The sequence below is a fragment of the Euprymna scolopes genome, chromosome 12, assembly GCF_053919585.1.
Source record: "Euprymna scolopes isolate OS-2025 chromosome 12, ASM5391958v1, whole genome shotgun sequence".
Taxonomy (NCBI): domain Eukaryota; kingdom Metazoa; phylum Mollusca; class Cephalopoda; order Sepiida; family Sepiolidae; genus Euprymna; species Euprymna scolopes.
Window position 1 is genome coordinate 64,633,694 of NC_136493.1, and position 17,149 is coordinate 64,650,842.

General features: G+C 36.5%; 1 protein-coding gene across 1 annotated transcript in view; it reads left to right on the forward strand.

Annotated features, from left to right (window-relative positions):
- Nucleotides 1-17,149, forward strand: part of LOC145291304 (anosmin-1-like) — a 555,266-nt gene that overhangs the window by 498,654 nt on the left and 39,463 nt on the right. Inside the window, exons 12-13 of the mRNA XM_080137002.1 lie at nt 5,457-5,628; nt 13,578-13,804. Of these exons, the coding sequence (XP_079993128.1) occupies nt 5,457-5,628; nt 13,578-13,804 (399 nt within the window). The remainder of the gene's footprint in view (nt 1-5,456; nt 5,629-13,577; nt 13,805-17,149) is intronic.

Below are 17,149 nucleotides of genomic sequence, written 5' to 3' on the forward strand. Positions count from 1 at the left end.
TTTAGTGATGCCGCTTTGGGAAATCTTCCTGATGGTGGAAGTCAGGGGGGTTATGTCATATTCCTCACTGGGACATCTGGGAAAGTCTCACCGATCTGGTGGAACTCAAAGAAAATCAGACGGATTGTCCACAGTACCTTAGCTGCAGAAACAATTTCAATGTCTGAAGCTATTGATATGGCTGTCTTCAACTCCACCCTGTTTGGTAAATTGACAACAGGAAGAACAAATCCCAAGAGTCTACCTATAATTTGTGTCATTGATTGTAAATCTCTCTATGAAGCGGTCAAATCAACAAAATCTGTCAAAGAAAAACGATTACGAATCGAAATCAGTGGTATTAAGGAACTTGTGGAAAATGGACAGATTGAAGAGTTCCAATGGCAAGAGACAGGAAGACAATTGGCAGACTGCCTCACTAAACGGGGTGCATCCCCTTGGTTATTGAGAGGGATTTCCATGGGATGTTGGAATTGTTTTGCCCTCTAAACATGGGAGTTCGAAAACTCGCATGTGTGGTTATCTTCCACAACCTTGTCAGAATACCGAGGAACTTAATCATGACGGTGAGATATTACTCCGGTCATGTTGTTCTGACAATGGTCAGTGGTTAAAGGACAGGAGTCTATCCTGTGTGAAAGTGCAAGCTTTGTGTACTTTAAGTGCTAATGTTAGCACTGGGAGAGAAATTCCCCATCAAAGGTATAGGGCAGAAAGCACTATATCCACCTGTGAAGGTGTAAAAACCAAGAGGAGAATGGTTTTGGAAGAGTTACGTGAACTCAAGTTGGACTGGGGCGTCCATATTCAGGTTGAGTGTAACTCGATAAAGAATCCCATGAGGGATCCTGTTGAATTTGCTGACTACATAGTGTGTAGTTCAGCTTCTCCGAGTTCCTACGAGAGTGTAGGATATGTTGTGCAGAAATCACTTGCAGAACCTTCATTCTGTGAAGTTGCTCCTTTAAGTAGGACGGTTCCTGCTTGGGAGTCACATGCAGGTGTTATTGTTTTTGAATATTTTGTAAAGATCTGCCTTGACGTAGCTTACTGCAGTATTGTAAGAGCTATCGAAGTCAAGCTTGATTTGTCCAGGGGTGTTTCTGAGGCGCTCAGAACCATCCTATTCTTAGTTAGAAATGATTTTTCTAATGCTGAGATGTTTGTTTCAGTGCTGAACACAAGATTGGATCTCTCCTTGATAGGAGTCTTCCATAAGTATTACATTTCCAGCTACATAGGTGTTTCTGACACCTATATTCAACTTTGTTTGTTTGGCTACATGTATATAGCTATGCAGGCGTTTGAAACTGCAATTGCCTTGCATAATTTGTGCAGAATTTGGGTTGCAGTTTTATTTTATTCCAAATTGAAGAACTTATCAAAGCATAGGGTTGATTGGATTCGTCCCTCTTGTAGCACCGGTGTTGATCTCACTGGGCTCTTGTGGTTACGAGGAAGCTGAGATATTTTGGTGTTCGCCAGAGATAATAGAAGGATGAGGAGGTTGGATGGTAAGTGAACTTCTCAAGCTTTTATACTCTTATATGCTAATAGTCAATTACCTGGTATAATATTCTCAGTTCAAACTTCTGTTGCAACCTAGCATCGTAGCATTAGTTTTAAATTTATGAATCTGGTTAGGTACTCCTCTGTTCTAACCTAAAACATGAAGGTTTTCATGTGAATTTGTATAAAACAAGCCTATTAAAATTTTTCTGCTTTTTTGCTCTAATATGTGTTTCCTGGAGTTCTTCTGACCATACATTGTGGTATATGTATATATAAAGAAAAAACTTTTTGTATTGTAAATTTTACAGGTGTCATCCAACTGTAGGTTGACTGCCATTTCCTGTTGGGGGAGAATGTTGGAATTTTTTTTTGTACCAATAATGGTGCATTCCCCCTGTTTACATTTATTATTGTTTATCTGGTTCTTATATAAGATTTTTTGTATTTTGTATCCATTATGATTTTAGTTTCGTATATTTTGGGTTTGTACGAAACTCCCTTTAATTTGGAGAAAAGGGAAATGCTAGCTCTGTAATGACGTCACAAACTCAGCACGTATTTCGTTATCTTTTGAAATTCTGCTGTCATGGAGAGTGAACGTGTTCATTGTCTGGCGCAGGATCTCTATGCAAGAGAATTCAAAGGAGGTGACGGCCTGGTGGACTGTGCGTCGCCAGGTGACACGGTCTGCAGCAAGAGTAGACCACTGGCGTTCGTCAATGTGGCAAGTTTCAAGTAACTTCTTCAGAGAGTCCTTGTAATGTTTCTTCAGAGCTCCTCTATCACGGGAGCCGGTGGATAGTTTGCTGTAAAGAGTTATCTTGGGCAGTCGGTGATCCTCCATTCTGGAGACGTGCCTCGCCCAGCACAGTAGCCTCGATGCTGGTAGTCCTCGCCCGCTGGATGACCTCAAAATTGGTGACGTAGTCATACCAGAGTACATTGAGGATGGTGCGGAGACAGCACTGATGGAAACGCTCGAGGAGTCGTATGTGATGGCAGTAGGTTACCCATGTCTCAGAGCCGTAAAGAAGGGTTGGCAGTACTACGGCTCTGTAGACACAGATTTTTGTGTTCTTCCTCAGGTGTTTATTCCGCCAGACTCTGTTGTATAGTCTGCCAAAAGCACTGTTCACCTTGGCTAGTTGGTTATCGATTTCCTTGTCGAGCTTTGCATCTGAGGTGATAGTGCATCCCAGGTAGATGAACTGGTGATATGGGGAGGGTTGTACTCTTCCCGAGGAGCGGGCTGATGGAGGACCTCTGTCTTTTTCATGCTGACCTCGAGTCCAAAGAGCTGGGCAGCCTTTGTGAAGCAGGATGTGAGATGCTGCAGGGCTCTTTCGGTATGGGCAACAAAGGCTGCATCATCGGCAAAGAGAAGGTCTCGAATCATATGCTCGAAAGTCTTTGTGTGGGCTTGCAGCCTTCTGAGGTTGAACAAGCTGCCGTCAAGGCGATATCGGATATAGATTGCATTGTCGTTGTCGTCAAGGTCTTCGGTTGCATGTTTAAGCATCATGCTAAAGAAGATGCTGAACAGAGTCGGTGCTAAGACGCATCCCTGTTTCACGCCATTGTTGATGAAGAAGGGTTCTGATAGGTTGTTGTTCACTCTGATTTGGCCGCTCTGATTCTCATGCAGCTGAATAATCATGTGGAGGAGTTTTGGGGGGCAGCCGAGGCGCTCCATAATCAGCCAAAGCCCTTATCTGCTCACTGTATCGAATGCCTTGGTCAAGTCCACAAACGTAATGTAAAGTCCCCTGTTCTGCTCTCGACATTTCTCTTGGAGTTGCCTGAGGACGAAAACCATGTCTGTTGTGCCCCTGTTTTCTCTGAAGCCACACTGGGTTTCTGGGAGATGGTCTTCCATGATAGCAGGTATCAGTCTGCGCAAGAGCACATGGGCAAGGATTTTACCTGTGATAAAAAGCAGGGTGATTCCCCGGTAGTTTGAGCAGGCTGACCTTTCCCCCTTGTTTGTGTATAAGGCAATGATGACTGAGTCGCGGAGGTCCCGTGGGAGTTTTCCTTGCTCATGGAGCTTGATGTGCAGTTCGGGACCTCCATATTTCCAGATCTCTGTAGGGATCCCATCAATTCCTGGGGCCTTGCCGCACCTCAAATGTCTAATGGCCTCAGTGAGTTCCTCCATGGAAGGAGGCTCATCCAATCCCATTTTAGTTGGCAACTGAGGAATATGGAGTATTGCTGAGTCATGAATGGTACGATCGACTCCGAACAGGGTCTGAAAATACTCTGACCAACGACTCAGGATGGATGTTACGTCCGTGAGGAGTACCCCGCCGTCTGCACTGCGCAGAGGACTCTGGACACGGTGTGTGGGGCCATACACTGACTTGAGGGCTTCATAGAAGCCCTTATAGTCACCAGTGTCTGCGCACTGTTGATTTTTTATTGCTAGGTTGGACCACCACTCGTTTTGTATACCTCTGAGCTTTTGCTGGAGGATGCTGCAGTTATGACGGAAGGCTGCTCTCCTCAATGGGCAGGATGGTCAAGCCAGGTGGGCCTGATGAGCCACTCTCTTTTCCGCTAATAGGTTATTTATTTCAATGTTTTTGGTAGAGAATCCCAGGACCTCTTCAGATGTCTTCAGGATCGCTGTTTTCAGTTGATCCCAGAGTAGTTCATGTGAGGGGTCTATTTGGCTACTGTCGTTTTCAAATTTATTTTGCAAGCTTGCTTGGAAGACGGCTTTTACCTCGTCTGATTGTAGCATGCTATGGTTGTACTTTTTTCTGGGTGGTCCTCCCTTCTTTGTTATGGGTTTAGGGCGTATTCGGATTCTGCAATGCACTAGGCGGTGATCAGTATGGCATTCTGTGCTGGCCATCACTCGGGTATGTAAGACGTCTCTGACATCTCTTTGGTGAACTAGAATATAGTCTATGAGGTGCCAATTCCTGGACCGAGGATGCATCCATGTTGTCTTTAACTTGTCCTTTTGCTGGAAGATGGTGTTGGTAATGGCAAGTTGCAGCTCCATGCAAATCTCCAGCAGTAAGCGCCCATTGTCGTTGCAGTTTCCGACGCCATGCCTGCCAAGCACACCTCTCCAGGCATCTGCGTCTTGGCCCACTCTGGCGTTGAAGTCGCCAAGGATAATCATCTTGTCCGCTGGAGGAGTTCGCCGCAGGACATGGCGGAGCTCTGAGTAGAATCTGTCCTTTTCTTCAGATTTAGCTTGAAGAGTTGGGGCATACACACTGAGAATCGTGGCATATTCCTTGTTCTTTATATCTTTAGATATATAAAAAATAAAATATTGTAATTTTATTCCGTGACTAAAATCACTATTTCCGACCAAAAATTGATTTTATGCAATATTTAGTTGTATATCATGAGAAATGAGTAACATCTTCCAACAATCTCTATGATAGAATTGAAATACATTTCTGTATAAAACAAAAAAGTTTTATATTTGTTTTAATTCTATTTTATTTTAAAACTTCTCTTTAATGTCAGATAAATCTGAAGAAAAAATTTGAAATAATTTTTTTTTAATTATTTGAACCATGGTTCTCATCTTAGCTGTTATAATCACAACGTTTAAAGTAATGTATCTTCTGATTTTCTTCCGATGCATTGTTGTTGCATCTGGAAATCTTCATGACAAACTCAGGAACCTGTACTGAATTTCAAACTAAACTTTTGATTTAATCTATGTGAGCGTGTTAGAGTGTTCTTATCCAGTCAGTGATTAGTGGATAGATGTACCAAATTTTATGTTATTATCACCTGTAGTAAAGATTGAACATTTAACCAACCTCAAAAGACAGAATTTTTTGCTGTTACATTAGCTGAAACGTTATGATAAAAATGAAACTGAAGAAAAGTAACTTTGATTCTAATAAAAAAATGTTCTTTCTGTCATAACTTGTGAAAATCACATTACGATCTTTTTTTTTTCTCTACAGAATACTCATTTTGAATTATATCACCTGATTTATGATTGTCAATACCAAGTGGATGTTTCAGCTGTTAATCTGGACGGTCAGCAAGGCGCCCTGGTGAGCACCAACTTCACAACACCTCCTTGTGAAGATATAGTTGTCAAGGGCTCTGTAGATATTGACTGTCCAATTGGTGGTAAGTTATACCCTTATAAAAATACAAGTTGGTCATTTTCAGATTTGGAAGTTAAAGATATTTCATAGTAAATGAAGTCATAGAAAATGAAATTACAATTTGCACGCCTCGTGATTATGTCTTTTTGAGAGTTTATTGTTCCATTCAGTGACAATTTCAGAATTATTTTTGTCAATTAGCCTCTGAAAACAAGAAACTCCATTATTAGTCCCAAATGAGATTCATTGTTTTTAATATTTCCAGACATCAGTAGAATTTTAATTTCTGGGATCCAATTTCAGTTGTTCTCTTTTCAAGTATTTATATGCAATTACTTTTTATAAATTGTAGTAAGGATTTCAAGACTTGTTGCGTTTCATTTTATTGAATCGTTATGAATATAGTTATAAATGGTGTAGCCTATTTAAATAGAAAATATGACCGGAGAAGTAATTGGGTGTCTTATCACAAAAGGGAAATGCCTTTTTATTGTGATATTAAATTTTTTTCGATATAATTTGTTAAAAATTATAACATTTTTCTCTCATTTTTTACAGAATTCGTATTATGTTTTATGCTAGATACATACATGCATAGATACATACATGCATAGATGCATGATGATTGCAACGTCTTGTCAGACGAGTGCCACTCCCTCAGGTACTGAAAGTCCATGAGCCCGAAGATTAAGTTAAGGTTAACTTTAATCCTGCCGAAAAAAAAAAAAAGAAAAAAAAATTCACACGCACAAGCAGACATGACACTGAAGACGATCACTGGTATATATACATATATATACATGCACGCATGCATACACACATGCACATACACACATACAAATAACCCACATATATGCATACATACATACACATTACATATATGCATACATAGACATACTTATACATAAACATACACAAGACGGTCATTGGCATGCATACACACACATATATATATATATTTAAATGCAAATATACATATATACAGATACACACATATCTGTAAACATACACATATATGTACATACACCATGAATACACATACATACATATACAGACACACATGCATACACATATACATACATACACATATACATACATACATCCATACGTACACATACGCACATACATATATACACACACTTACCTACATATACATACACGCATGTAAATATGCACTCATACATACAGATATACATACATACACACCTACAAATACATACACACATATACATACATACATCCATACTTACACATACGCACATACATATATACACACACACTTACCTACATATACATACATGTACATAAATAAGCACTCATACACACATACATACATGCCCACACATACACACATATATATGCATACATACACAAATGCATAAATACACATACACACGGCCATATACATACATGCACACTTACACACAAACACATATACATACATATAAACATAGATATACACACATACACATGTACATAAACATACATACATCTATATATATATACATAGATACATATAATAATGGCAGATCAATTAATACATGCTTCCAGCATTTCAAACCTACATGCATCACAACTTTTCCATCACAATAGGACCTTTTTTTTTCTTATAGCCTGAGGGAGTATCTGTACCTGATGGTGTTACAGAGTTTTAGCTTTGTACGACAGCTAAATCTCTCTCTCGGTTCAAAATGTTGACATCCAGCAACAAGCAAGAGCAAGATAGCCAGCAACAAGTCAAACTGCAGACTAACTTAATGCGGGCACTGGTCTCTCGCTTTATGTTTTTTAAATCAGAGATTTGCTTCTCCTAGAAGGGTTGCCTTCACCATGGCTTATGGGAGCCCCCTCCACCCCGCATACACATGGAAATAAACACATGCGTACATAGACATACGCCAACATACGTGTGCATGTGCACAGACATACAAACATAATCACGTAGAGGCACACATATACGCAATACACACACATATGTACGTACATACACACACACACACATGCAAAATACACACGAATAAATAGTCCAAAAGTCATAAATAGTAAGTAAGTGATCAGCGATTGGACCATTTTTGTCCATTTTCCTCCCTGCTTGGATTTTTTTTTTTAAAATAAAGTTTGTTTCAAACTCATTCTTTCTGCAACACATGAAGATAAAATTAACAGACTCTCATATAATTTTCCAAACAAAACAACGTACGAATTGACAAGACAGTCCAACTGAAAGTTATTTAAAGACGCTTGCAATTTTTTTTTTAAAATAAAGTTTGATTCAAACTCATTTTTTTGCAACACATGAAGATAAAATTAACAGACTCGCATATAATTTTCCAAACAAAACAACGTACGAATTGACAAGACAGTCCAACTGAAAGTTATTTAAAGACGCTTGCACTTTTTTTTAAAAATAAAGTTTTATTTGCATAGATACATACATGCATAGATACATACATGCATATACATGCATAGATACATACATGCATATACATGCATAGATACATACATGCATAGATACATGCATAGATACATACATGCATAGATACATACATGCATAGATACATGCATAGATATATGCATAGATACATGCATAGATACATACATGCATAGATTATGATTGCAACGTCTTGTCAGACGAGTGCCACTCCCTGAGACATTTAAAATCTATGACCCAAAATGTCTGAGGGAGTATCTATACAAATATGATGTTACAGAGTCTTAGCTTTGTACGACAGCTAAGTCTCTCTCTCGGTTCAAAATGTTGAGATCCAGCAACAAGCAAGAGCAAGATAGCCAGCAAAAAATTAAACTGCAGACCAGCTTAATGCGGGTACTGGTCTTCCGCTTTATGGTTTTTTAAATCAGAGATTTGCTTCTCCTAGAAAGGTTGCCTTCAGCACGGCTTAGGGGAGGCTTCTCTACCCCAATACACATATAAACACACAAAAATATACACGGTGCTAGTTGGCCGTTGACCCAGAAAAAGAGTTCATTCGCCCTTTGGATAGATACATACATGCATAGATACATACATGCTAGATACATGCATGCTAGATACATGCATGCTAGATACATACATGTATAGATACATGCATAGATACATACATGCATAGATACATACATGCATAGGTACATGCATAGATGATGATTGCAACGTCTCTTGTCAGACGAGTTCCACTCCCTCAGACATTCAAAATTCATGAGCACAAATGTCTGAGGAGTATCTATACAAATATGATGTTACAGAGTCTTTGCTTTGTACGACAGCTAAGTCTCTCTCTCGGTTCAAAATGTTGAGATCCAGCAACAAGCAAGAGCAAGGTAGCCAGCAACAAATTAAACTGCAGACCAGCTTAATGCGGGTACTGGTCTTCCGCTTTATGGTTTTTTAAATCAGAGATTTGCTTCTCCTAGAAAGGTTTCCTTCACCATGGCTTACGGGAGCCCTCTCCACCCCAATACACATATATACAAACACAAATATACACGGTGCTAGTTGACTATTGACCCAGAAAAGAGTTCATTCGCCCTTTGGAAGGTCTTACTTTTAATCCTTCAGGGAGACTAGCCGCCCTCCTCACCAAAAAAGTCTGGTGGGGGAACCAGTTTAGTCGCCTGTGACCCGACCATGAGGCAGGTAGTACTGGGTTCCATGGTACCAGTAGCATATGACATGCATATATACATACATGCATAGATACATACATGCATAGATACATGTATAGATACATACATGCATATATACATACATGCATATATACATACATGCATAGATACATGCATAGATACATGCATAGATACATGCATAGATACATACATGCATGGATACATGCATAGATACATACATGCATAGATACATGATGATGATGATTGCAACGTCTTGGCAGACGAGTGCCACTCCCTCAGACACTGAAAGTTCATGAGCCCGAAAAAAGACATATAGTCCTGCCAGCGAATTCACATGCTCAAGCAGACATGACACTGAAGACGGTCATTGTTATACATACATATATACACGCACACATATATATACACGCGAACATACACAATACACAATATGCACACATAAATATACATACACACACACATGCAAACATAACCAAGACGGTCATTGCTATACATACTTATAAATGTATACATGCATACATACATACATACATGTCTATGAGCATACGCTCATATATACCCATATACATACACAATGCATAATACACAAACATACATATACATACCCAAATTCTTACATACACATATACATACATATACATCCACATATACAAATACATACACACATATACTTACACATATATATACGTACACATATGCACATAAATATACATACACTTACCTACATATACATACACATCCATATATATGCATTAACACACATACACACATACATGCTCACAGACAAATACATATATACACACCTGCATACATACACATACATGCATATACACACATACATGAATACAACCATTTATAAATGTATATATGTACACACACAAACATATATACACATAGACACATATACATACATATACACATAGATATAAATACATATAAACTCACATGTACACATATAAATATACACACAAATACATATATAAATATACATACACATATACATACATAGATACATATCATAATGGCAGAATAATTGTTACATACATCCTGCATTAGAGGCGTACACACGTCACAGCTTTTTTTTATCGCCAAGGACTTTTTTTTTTTTAAATAGACAAATACCTGAGGGAGTATCTATATAAAGATGGTGTTACAGAGTTTTAGCTTTGTACGACAGCTAAATCTCTCTCTCGGTTCAAAATGTTGACATCCAGCAACAAGCAAGAGCAAGATAGCCAGCATCAAGTCAAATTGCAGACCAGCTTAATGCGGGTACTGGTCTCCCGCTTTGTTTTTTTTTTTAATAAAAAGTTTGGTTGAGACAGACACTTTTGGAATAGTAGCTGACGATGATATAAACAAATTCACACATTTTTTTTAAAAAAAAACTCAGCGACGTATAGTAAAAATGTAACCAGTCCACCAACATAAATTAAAGAGGCTTACTTTTTTTTTTAATTATAAGTTTGGTTGAGACAAACACTTTTGAAATAGTAACTGACGATGATATAATCAAATTCACACATTTTTTCACAAATAAACTCAGCGACGTATAGGCAAAATGTAAACAGTCCACCGACATGAATTAAAGGCGCTTACTTTTTTTTTTTTTAATAAAAAGTTTGGTTGGGACAAACACTTTTGGAATAGTAACACTACGATGATATAAACAAATTCACACATTTAAAAAAAAAAAACTCAGCGACGTATAGTAAAAATGTAACCAGCCCACCGACATAAATTAAAGACGATTACTTTTTTTTTTTTTTTTTTTAAAGTTTGATTGAGACTGACACTTTTGGAATAGTAACTGACGATGATATAAACAAATTCACACATTTTTTCACAAATAAACTCAGCGACGTATAGGCAAAATGAAAACAGTCCACCGACATAAATTAAAGACGCTTACTTTTTTTTTAAATAAAAAGTTTGGTTGAGACAAAACCCTTTTGGAATAGTAACTGACGATGATATAAACAAATTCACACGTTTTGTCACAAATAAACTCAGCGACGCATAGGCAAAATGTAAACAGTCCACCGACATAAATTAAAGACGCTTATTTTTTGTTTGTTTTTTTTTTAAATAAAAAGTTTTGTTGAGACAAACACTTTTGGAATAGTAACTGACGATGATATAAACAAATTCACACATTTTTTCACAAATAAACTCAGCGACGCATAGGCAAAATGTAAACAGTCCACCGACATAAATTAAAGACGCTTATTTTTTGTTTGTTTTTTTTTTAAATAAAAAGTTTTGTTGAGACAAACACTTTTGGAATAGTAACTGACGATGATATAAACAAATTCACACATTTTTTTCACAAATAAACTCAGCGACGTATAGGCAAAATGTAAACAGTCCACCGACACAAATTAAAGACGCTTACTTTTTTTTTTAAATAAAAAATTTTTGTTGAGACAAACACTTTTGGAATAGTAACTGACGATGATATAAACAAATTCACACATTATTTCACAAATAAACTCAGCGACGTATAGGCAAAATGTAAACAGTCCACCGACATAAATTAAAGACGCTTACTTTTTGTTTGTTTTTTTTTAAATAAAAAGTTTGGTTGAGACAAATACTTTAGGAATAGTAACTGACGATGATATAAACAAATTCACACACTTTTTTCACAAATAAACTCAGCGACGTATAAGCAAAATGTAAACAGTCCACCGACACAAATTAAAGACGCTTACTTTTTGTTTGTTTTTTTTTAAATAAAAAGTTTTGTTGAGACAAACACTTTTGGAATAGTAACTGACGATGATATAAACAAATTCACACATTTTTTTCACAAATAAACTCAGCGACGTATAAGCAAAATGTAAACAGTCCACCGAAATAAATTAAAGACGCTTACTTTTTGATTGTTTTTTTTTAAATAAAAAGTTTGGTTGAGACAAATACTTTAGGAATAGTAACTGACGATGATATAAACAAATTCACACATTTTTTCACAAATAAACTCAGCGAAGTATAGGCAAAATGTAAACAGTCCACCGACATAAATTAAAGACGCTTGCTTTTTGTTTGTTTTTTTTTAATAAAAAGTTTGGTTGAGACAAACACTTTTGGAATAGTAACTGACGATGATATAAACAAATTCACACACTTTTTTCACAAATAAACTCAGCGACGTATAGGCAAAATGTAAACAGTCCACCGACATAAATTAAAGACGCTTACTTTTTGTTTGTTTTTTTAAATAAAAAAGTTTTGTTGAGACAAACACTTTTGGAATAGTAACTGACGATGATATAAACAAATTTACACATTTTTTTACAAATAAACTCAGCGACGTATAAGCAAAATGTAAACAGTCCACCAACACAAATTAAAGACGCTTACTTTTTTTTTTTAAATAAAAAGTTTGGTTGAGACAAACACTTTTGGAATAGTAACTGACGATGATATAAACAAATTCACACATTTTTTTTACAAATAAACTCAGCGACGTATAAGCAAAATGTAAACAGTCCACCGACACAAATTAAAGACGCTTACTTTTTGTTTGTTTTTTTTTAAATAAAAAGTTTGGTTGAGACAAATACTTTAGGAATAGTAACTGACGATGATATAAACAAATTCACACATTTTTTCACAAATAAACTCAGCGACGTATAGGCAAAATGTAAACAGTCCACCGACATAAATTAAAGACGCTTACTTTTTGTTTGTTTTTTTTTTAAATAAAAAGTTTGGTTGAGACAAACACTTTTGGAAGAGTAACTGACGATGATATAAACAAATTCACACATTTTTTCACAAATAAACTCAGCGACGTATAAGCAAAATGTAAACAGTCCACCGACATAAATTAGAGACGCTTAATTCTTTTTTTTTTTAAATAAAAAGTTTTGTTGAGGCAAACACTTTTGGAATAGTAACTGACGATGGTATAAACAAATTCACACATTTTTTCACAGATAAACTCAGCGACGTATAGGCAAAATGTAAGCAGTCCACCGACATAAATTAAAGACGCTTACTTTTTTTTTTTTTTAAATAAAAAGTTTTGTTGAGACGGACACTTTTGGAATAGTAACTGATGATGATATAAACAAATTCACACATAGATACATAAATGCATAGATACATACATGCATAGGCCGTTTAATGAGTGTATACTAAAGCATTCAATATAACAGTAATAATATAAAATTTGATAATGAAAAATGTTTTCACATATCAGTAAATATCAAATTTTAATAGCAGGTTCCAATGCGATTTATTTTAAATACAGTCTTTTCATTTCAATGCTAAGTTTATTTTATTTCTTTAAAATAATGTTATAGAAAATGTAATTTTTTTCAAACTTGAATATTTCAGAACCATTACCACCAAGGCGCCCTGCTAAGCCGGCCTATGAGCTTCATACGAATAATGGCATCAGCATAGAGGTCTCATGGAAAAGGCCAGTTTCATATTACCCAATTATTCGTTATTTGGTACATTTGGTTATGGTGGGCGATAATGTTGCTGACAAGGAATCTCCAATTTTGTTGGGGCCCAACTCCAATTGTACAGAGGTTGTTGTAAATGCAACCATGCCTGCTGTAAGTATAATTTATTAATAAAGAAACTGATTGTTTATAAGCAATTGTTAATATACGAAAGTAAAAGTCCAAAAGTAAAAGTCTTCTATTTTTTAACTGAAGACGTGGAAGAGTTAAAACGAGCTTTTGTGCTCAAGAATTTATTTTTTACATAGTTATCACAATGCACTTTTGCCATGAATGACACATTTCTGCTTCTGGCGCATGCCGATAATAGGAGTTTTTTTCTTAGAGTCTCATACCATCAATGTCTGCAGTAGAGAGATCAAAATATCAGGTCATGAATGCATGAGTTAGGTCATCATAACAACACAATTTACAATCCCTCTGATCTGGAATGAAAAAATATGAGGCATTATTTTTAGAACTATCCTTGTAAAATAAAAGTGTTATGCGTATTATTTGGATTCTTCTAACTATTGTTTTCATCTTGACAGTTATTTGTACAACATTCCGGATGATGTAACCTCCGACCTTCTTCAGGTGTATCTTGTCAAACTCAGGAATGTGTATGGAATGTTGAAGAGAATCTTTTATTTAATCCACATACCATACTCTCATTCCCTCAGCCATGACTAGGTAGGAGTCATAAGTAATATGCAATTGTATTTTTCGTTTGTCCACACTGAGAATTGAACTTTTTACCAAATGCTCTATCCCTACGCCATCGGTCTTTCTGTCCGCAATGAAAAAAGAAACAATTCCACATGCGCTATTGAACAAAAAAGACCCTCATCTGCTATTTAAAAAAGAAAGCATTCCCTCATCTGCTATCGATCAAGGAAAATTTAGCCAAAATTTAAACCCTTATGTTAAATACAGTGTTTTAAATTTAATTTCAAAGGCAAACAAATTTTGTTTTAAAAATATTTAAAATGCCAAACGGTTCTTTTTTTTTTTTCTTCTTCTTCATACTCTTTCATGATTTTTGTTCTCTTCGGCCTCAGTTTCCTTTTCTTTATATCAGGGCATACTAAAAAGATACAACAACAACAATTAAAACAAAAACTGCATCTCTTAAATGTATATGCATAATCAATAATCGAAGTAACAAAAAAGATACATCTCTCTCTTAATGCATTTAAACCAGGGTTGCGGAGTCGGATGGTGAAAGTCTGACTCCGACTCTTTTGATATCTTAGACTCCGACTCCCGACTCCAACTTCTTGACCCCTATGTGGAAATCTATTTTGCAGATCCATATACCAGCCTCCCACACCTATTCAGCATTTTATAATTACTTTTCATGTATATCATTTTTTATGTTTAACATTCACTTGTATGATAAATATACTCACATCACAGCTTTATTTTTTCATATTTTTACTCACATCTACTCCAAATAAGGCATATCACCATTTGGACAAAAAAGGCTACTATTTGGGACTATGTCTAGGAAAGATTAGCAAGATGTTGATTTATATAACATTTTAACTTCTGCACACCAGTACGGCCAGGGAAGCAGGTAGCAGGAAGGGAATTCCAAAGTCTAGCTTTTCAAGGGAAGAGACTATTAGAATAAAAAGCGTTTTGGCATCTAGGGACCTCAACAGTGAAGGGGTGAGATCTTATTGCTAAACGGGTTTGTTGGGGATATGTACAGGGTACAAGTGCAACGAGTTCATCAGAACGCATTCCATTAAAACATGCACAGAGATGCAACATTGTGACGATGGGACAAGGGATGGAGCTTAGTTGATAAAGTGGGACAGATTAGATTGACAACTCTTTTTTGAAACCTATCCAAGGTGGTAGATACACCAGCCCAGATGTGGCAACAATGCTCCATGCATGAGAGAATGGTGGCCTTGTAGAGGTACGTGATACTCTCAGGTGTGAATAGTCTTCTACCTTCTTTGCAGCAATCTTTACAATGTCCTTCATGTATTTGTTGCAGTTCATATTGTCCATAAAGTAAAATATGGTAAAATAGTCCCAAAAAAGGAGTTTGAAGGTAGAATTCTCAGGTAGGGTGTTATTTGTCATCAAAATAGGTGGTTCGAGAGGCGTCTTATAATTGTTAAAGGAGAGCAACTTAGTTTTACTAGCATTAAATGTTACCATCCATTTGCGTCCCCATTCAACTATGATTTGGAGGTCATTTTCTAATGGTTCTGCCATTGTCTTAGATTTATGTACATCCGTTCTTCCCTAATGCATGTTATAGAGCATTGTATCATCAGCAAATATACGCATCTAGGACACAATATTATCAAGGAGGTCGTCTTTGAATAGCAGGAATATTAATGGTCCAAATATCCACCCCTGGGACACTCCCGTATTAATGTTTTTCTGCTTGGATGTATATCCATCAATGACAACCTGTATACTTCTATTGTCTAAGATGGATCTAATTATATTTAGTATACGTCCAGTTATAACGTACGATTTAATTTTCATTAGCAGCCCTTTGTGACAGACTTTGTCTAAGGACTTGGATGTATCAAGTGCTATTCAAGGAGAGTGCTGCATCTATACTATCATAGACATGATCGATTAGAGTACAATTCTGACTTGAGGAAAAACGGTAGAGAAAATATAAGTAACTAACGCAGTGATGAAATGTTAGTCGAAAGCAGATAAAAACCTGGTCATCCGATTCAAGATTTTTCTCTCTAGTTAAAGGGAGGGTGCTACGAATATAGACTCTAAGTGCATGCATACATCTATCCGAGTCCTTACGGCAAAGAGGGGGGACATCCTGCCATGTTAAAGTAGTTGGAAGGGGATTGAAGAGTGTAAGTTTGTTTCACTTAATGCTAAGATATCCGGGAAGTTTACTAAAAGGTAAGCTTCTACATCATCTAGATTACCTCTAAGCCCGTGAAAGCAAGCCTCAAGGGCAGAGTCGAGTTGGTTTTGTTTGAGAAAATCAATCTGCTCTAGCAACTAATTTGTTTTAAAATAAATGCATAGGATATTAATAATTATTTGAATGCGTAAGAAAATATAAAGCAAAGAAAACAAAAGAAATGGTGGGAGGTAGATCTACATAAAGAGGTTCCACACAGCACAGATATATAGATGCACTTAACTTGGTGTTCTTCGAGTGACCCATCTTGGTCTAACTAAAAGAACATGGAATGAATTGAGGTGCAAAGATTAGCGTTTATTTTAGAGCAGTAAGAGGGAGGGAGGGAGGGAGGGAGGATCTGCCTTAAGAGCCAATTGTGTGCTTGGAATTAATACTTCCTTCTTTTATTTAATTGAAACGGTATAATTTTCAATTTCTGTATTAATAATTTAAAACGTACAAACTCATTTACCAAAGGTGATGAATGCTAGAAAAGAGATGCATATTTCCAGTTTTTCTATTATGTATACTCATATATTGCTAACTATTAC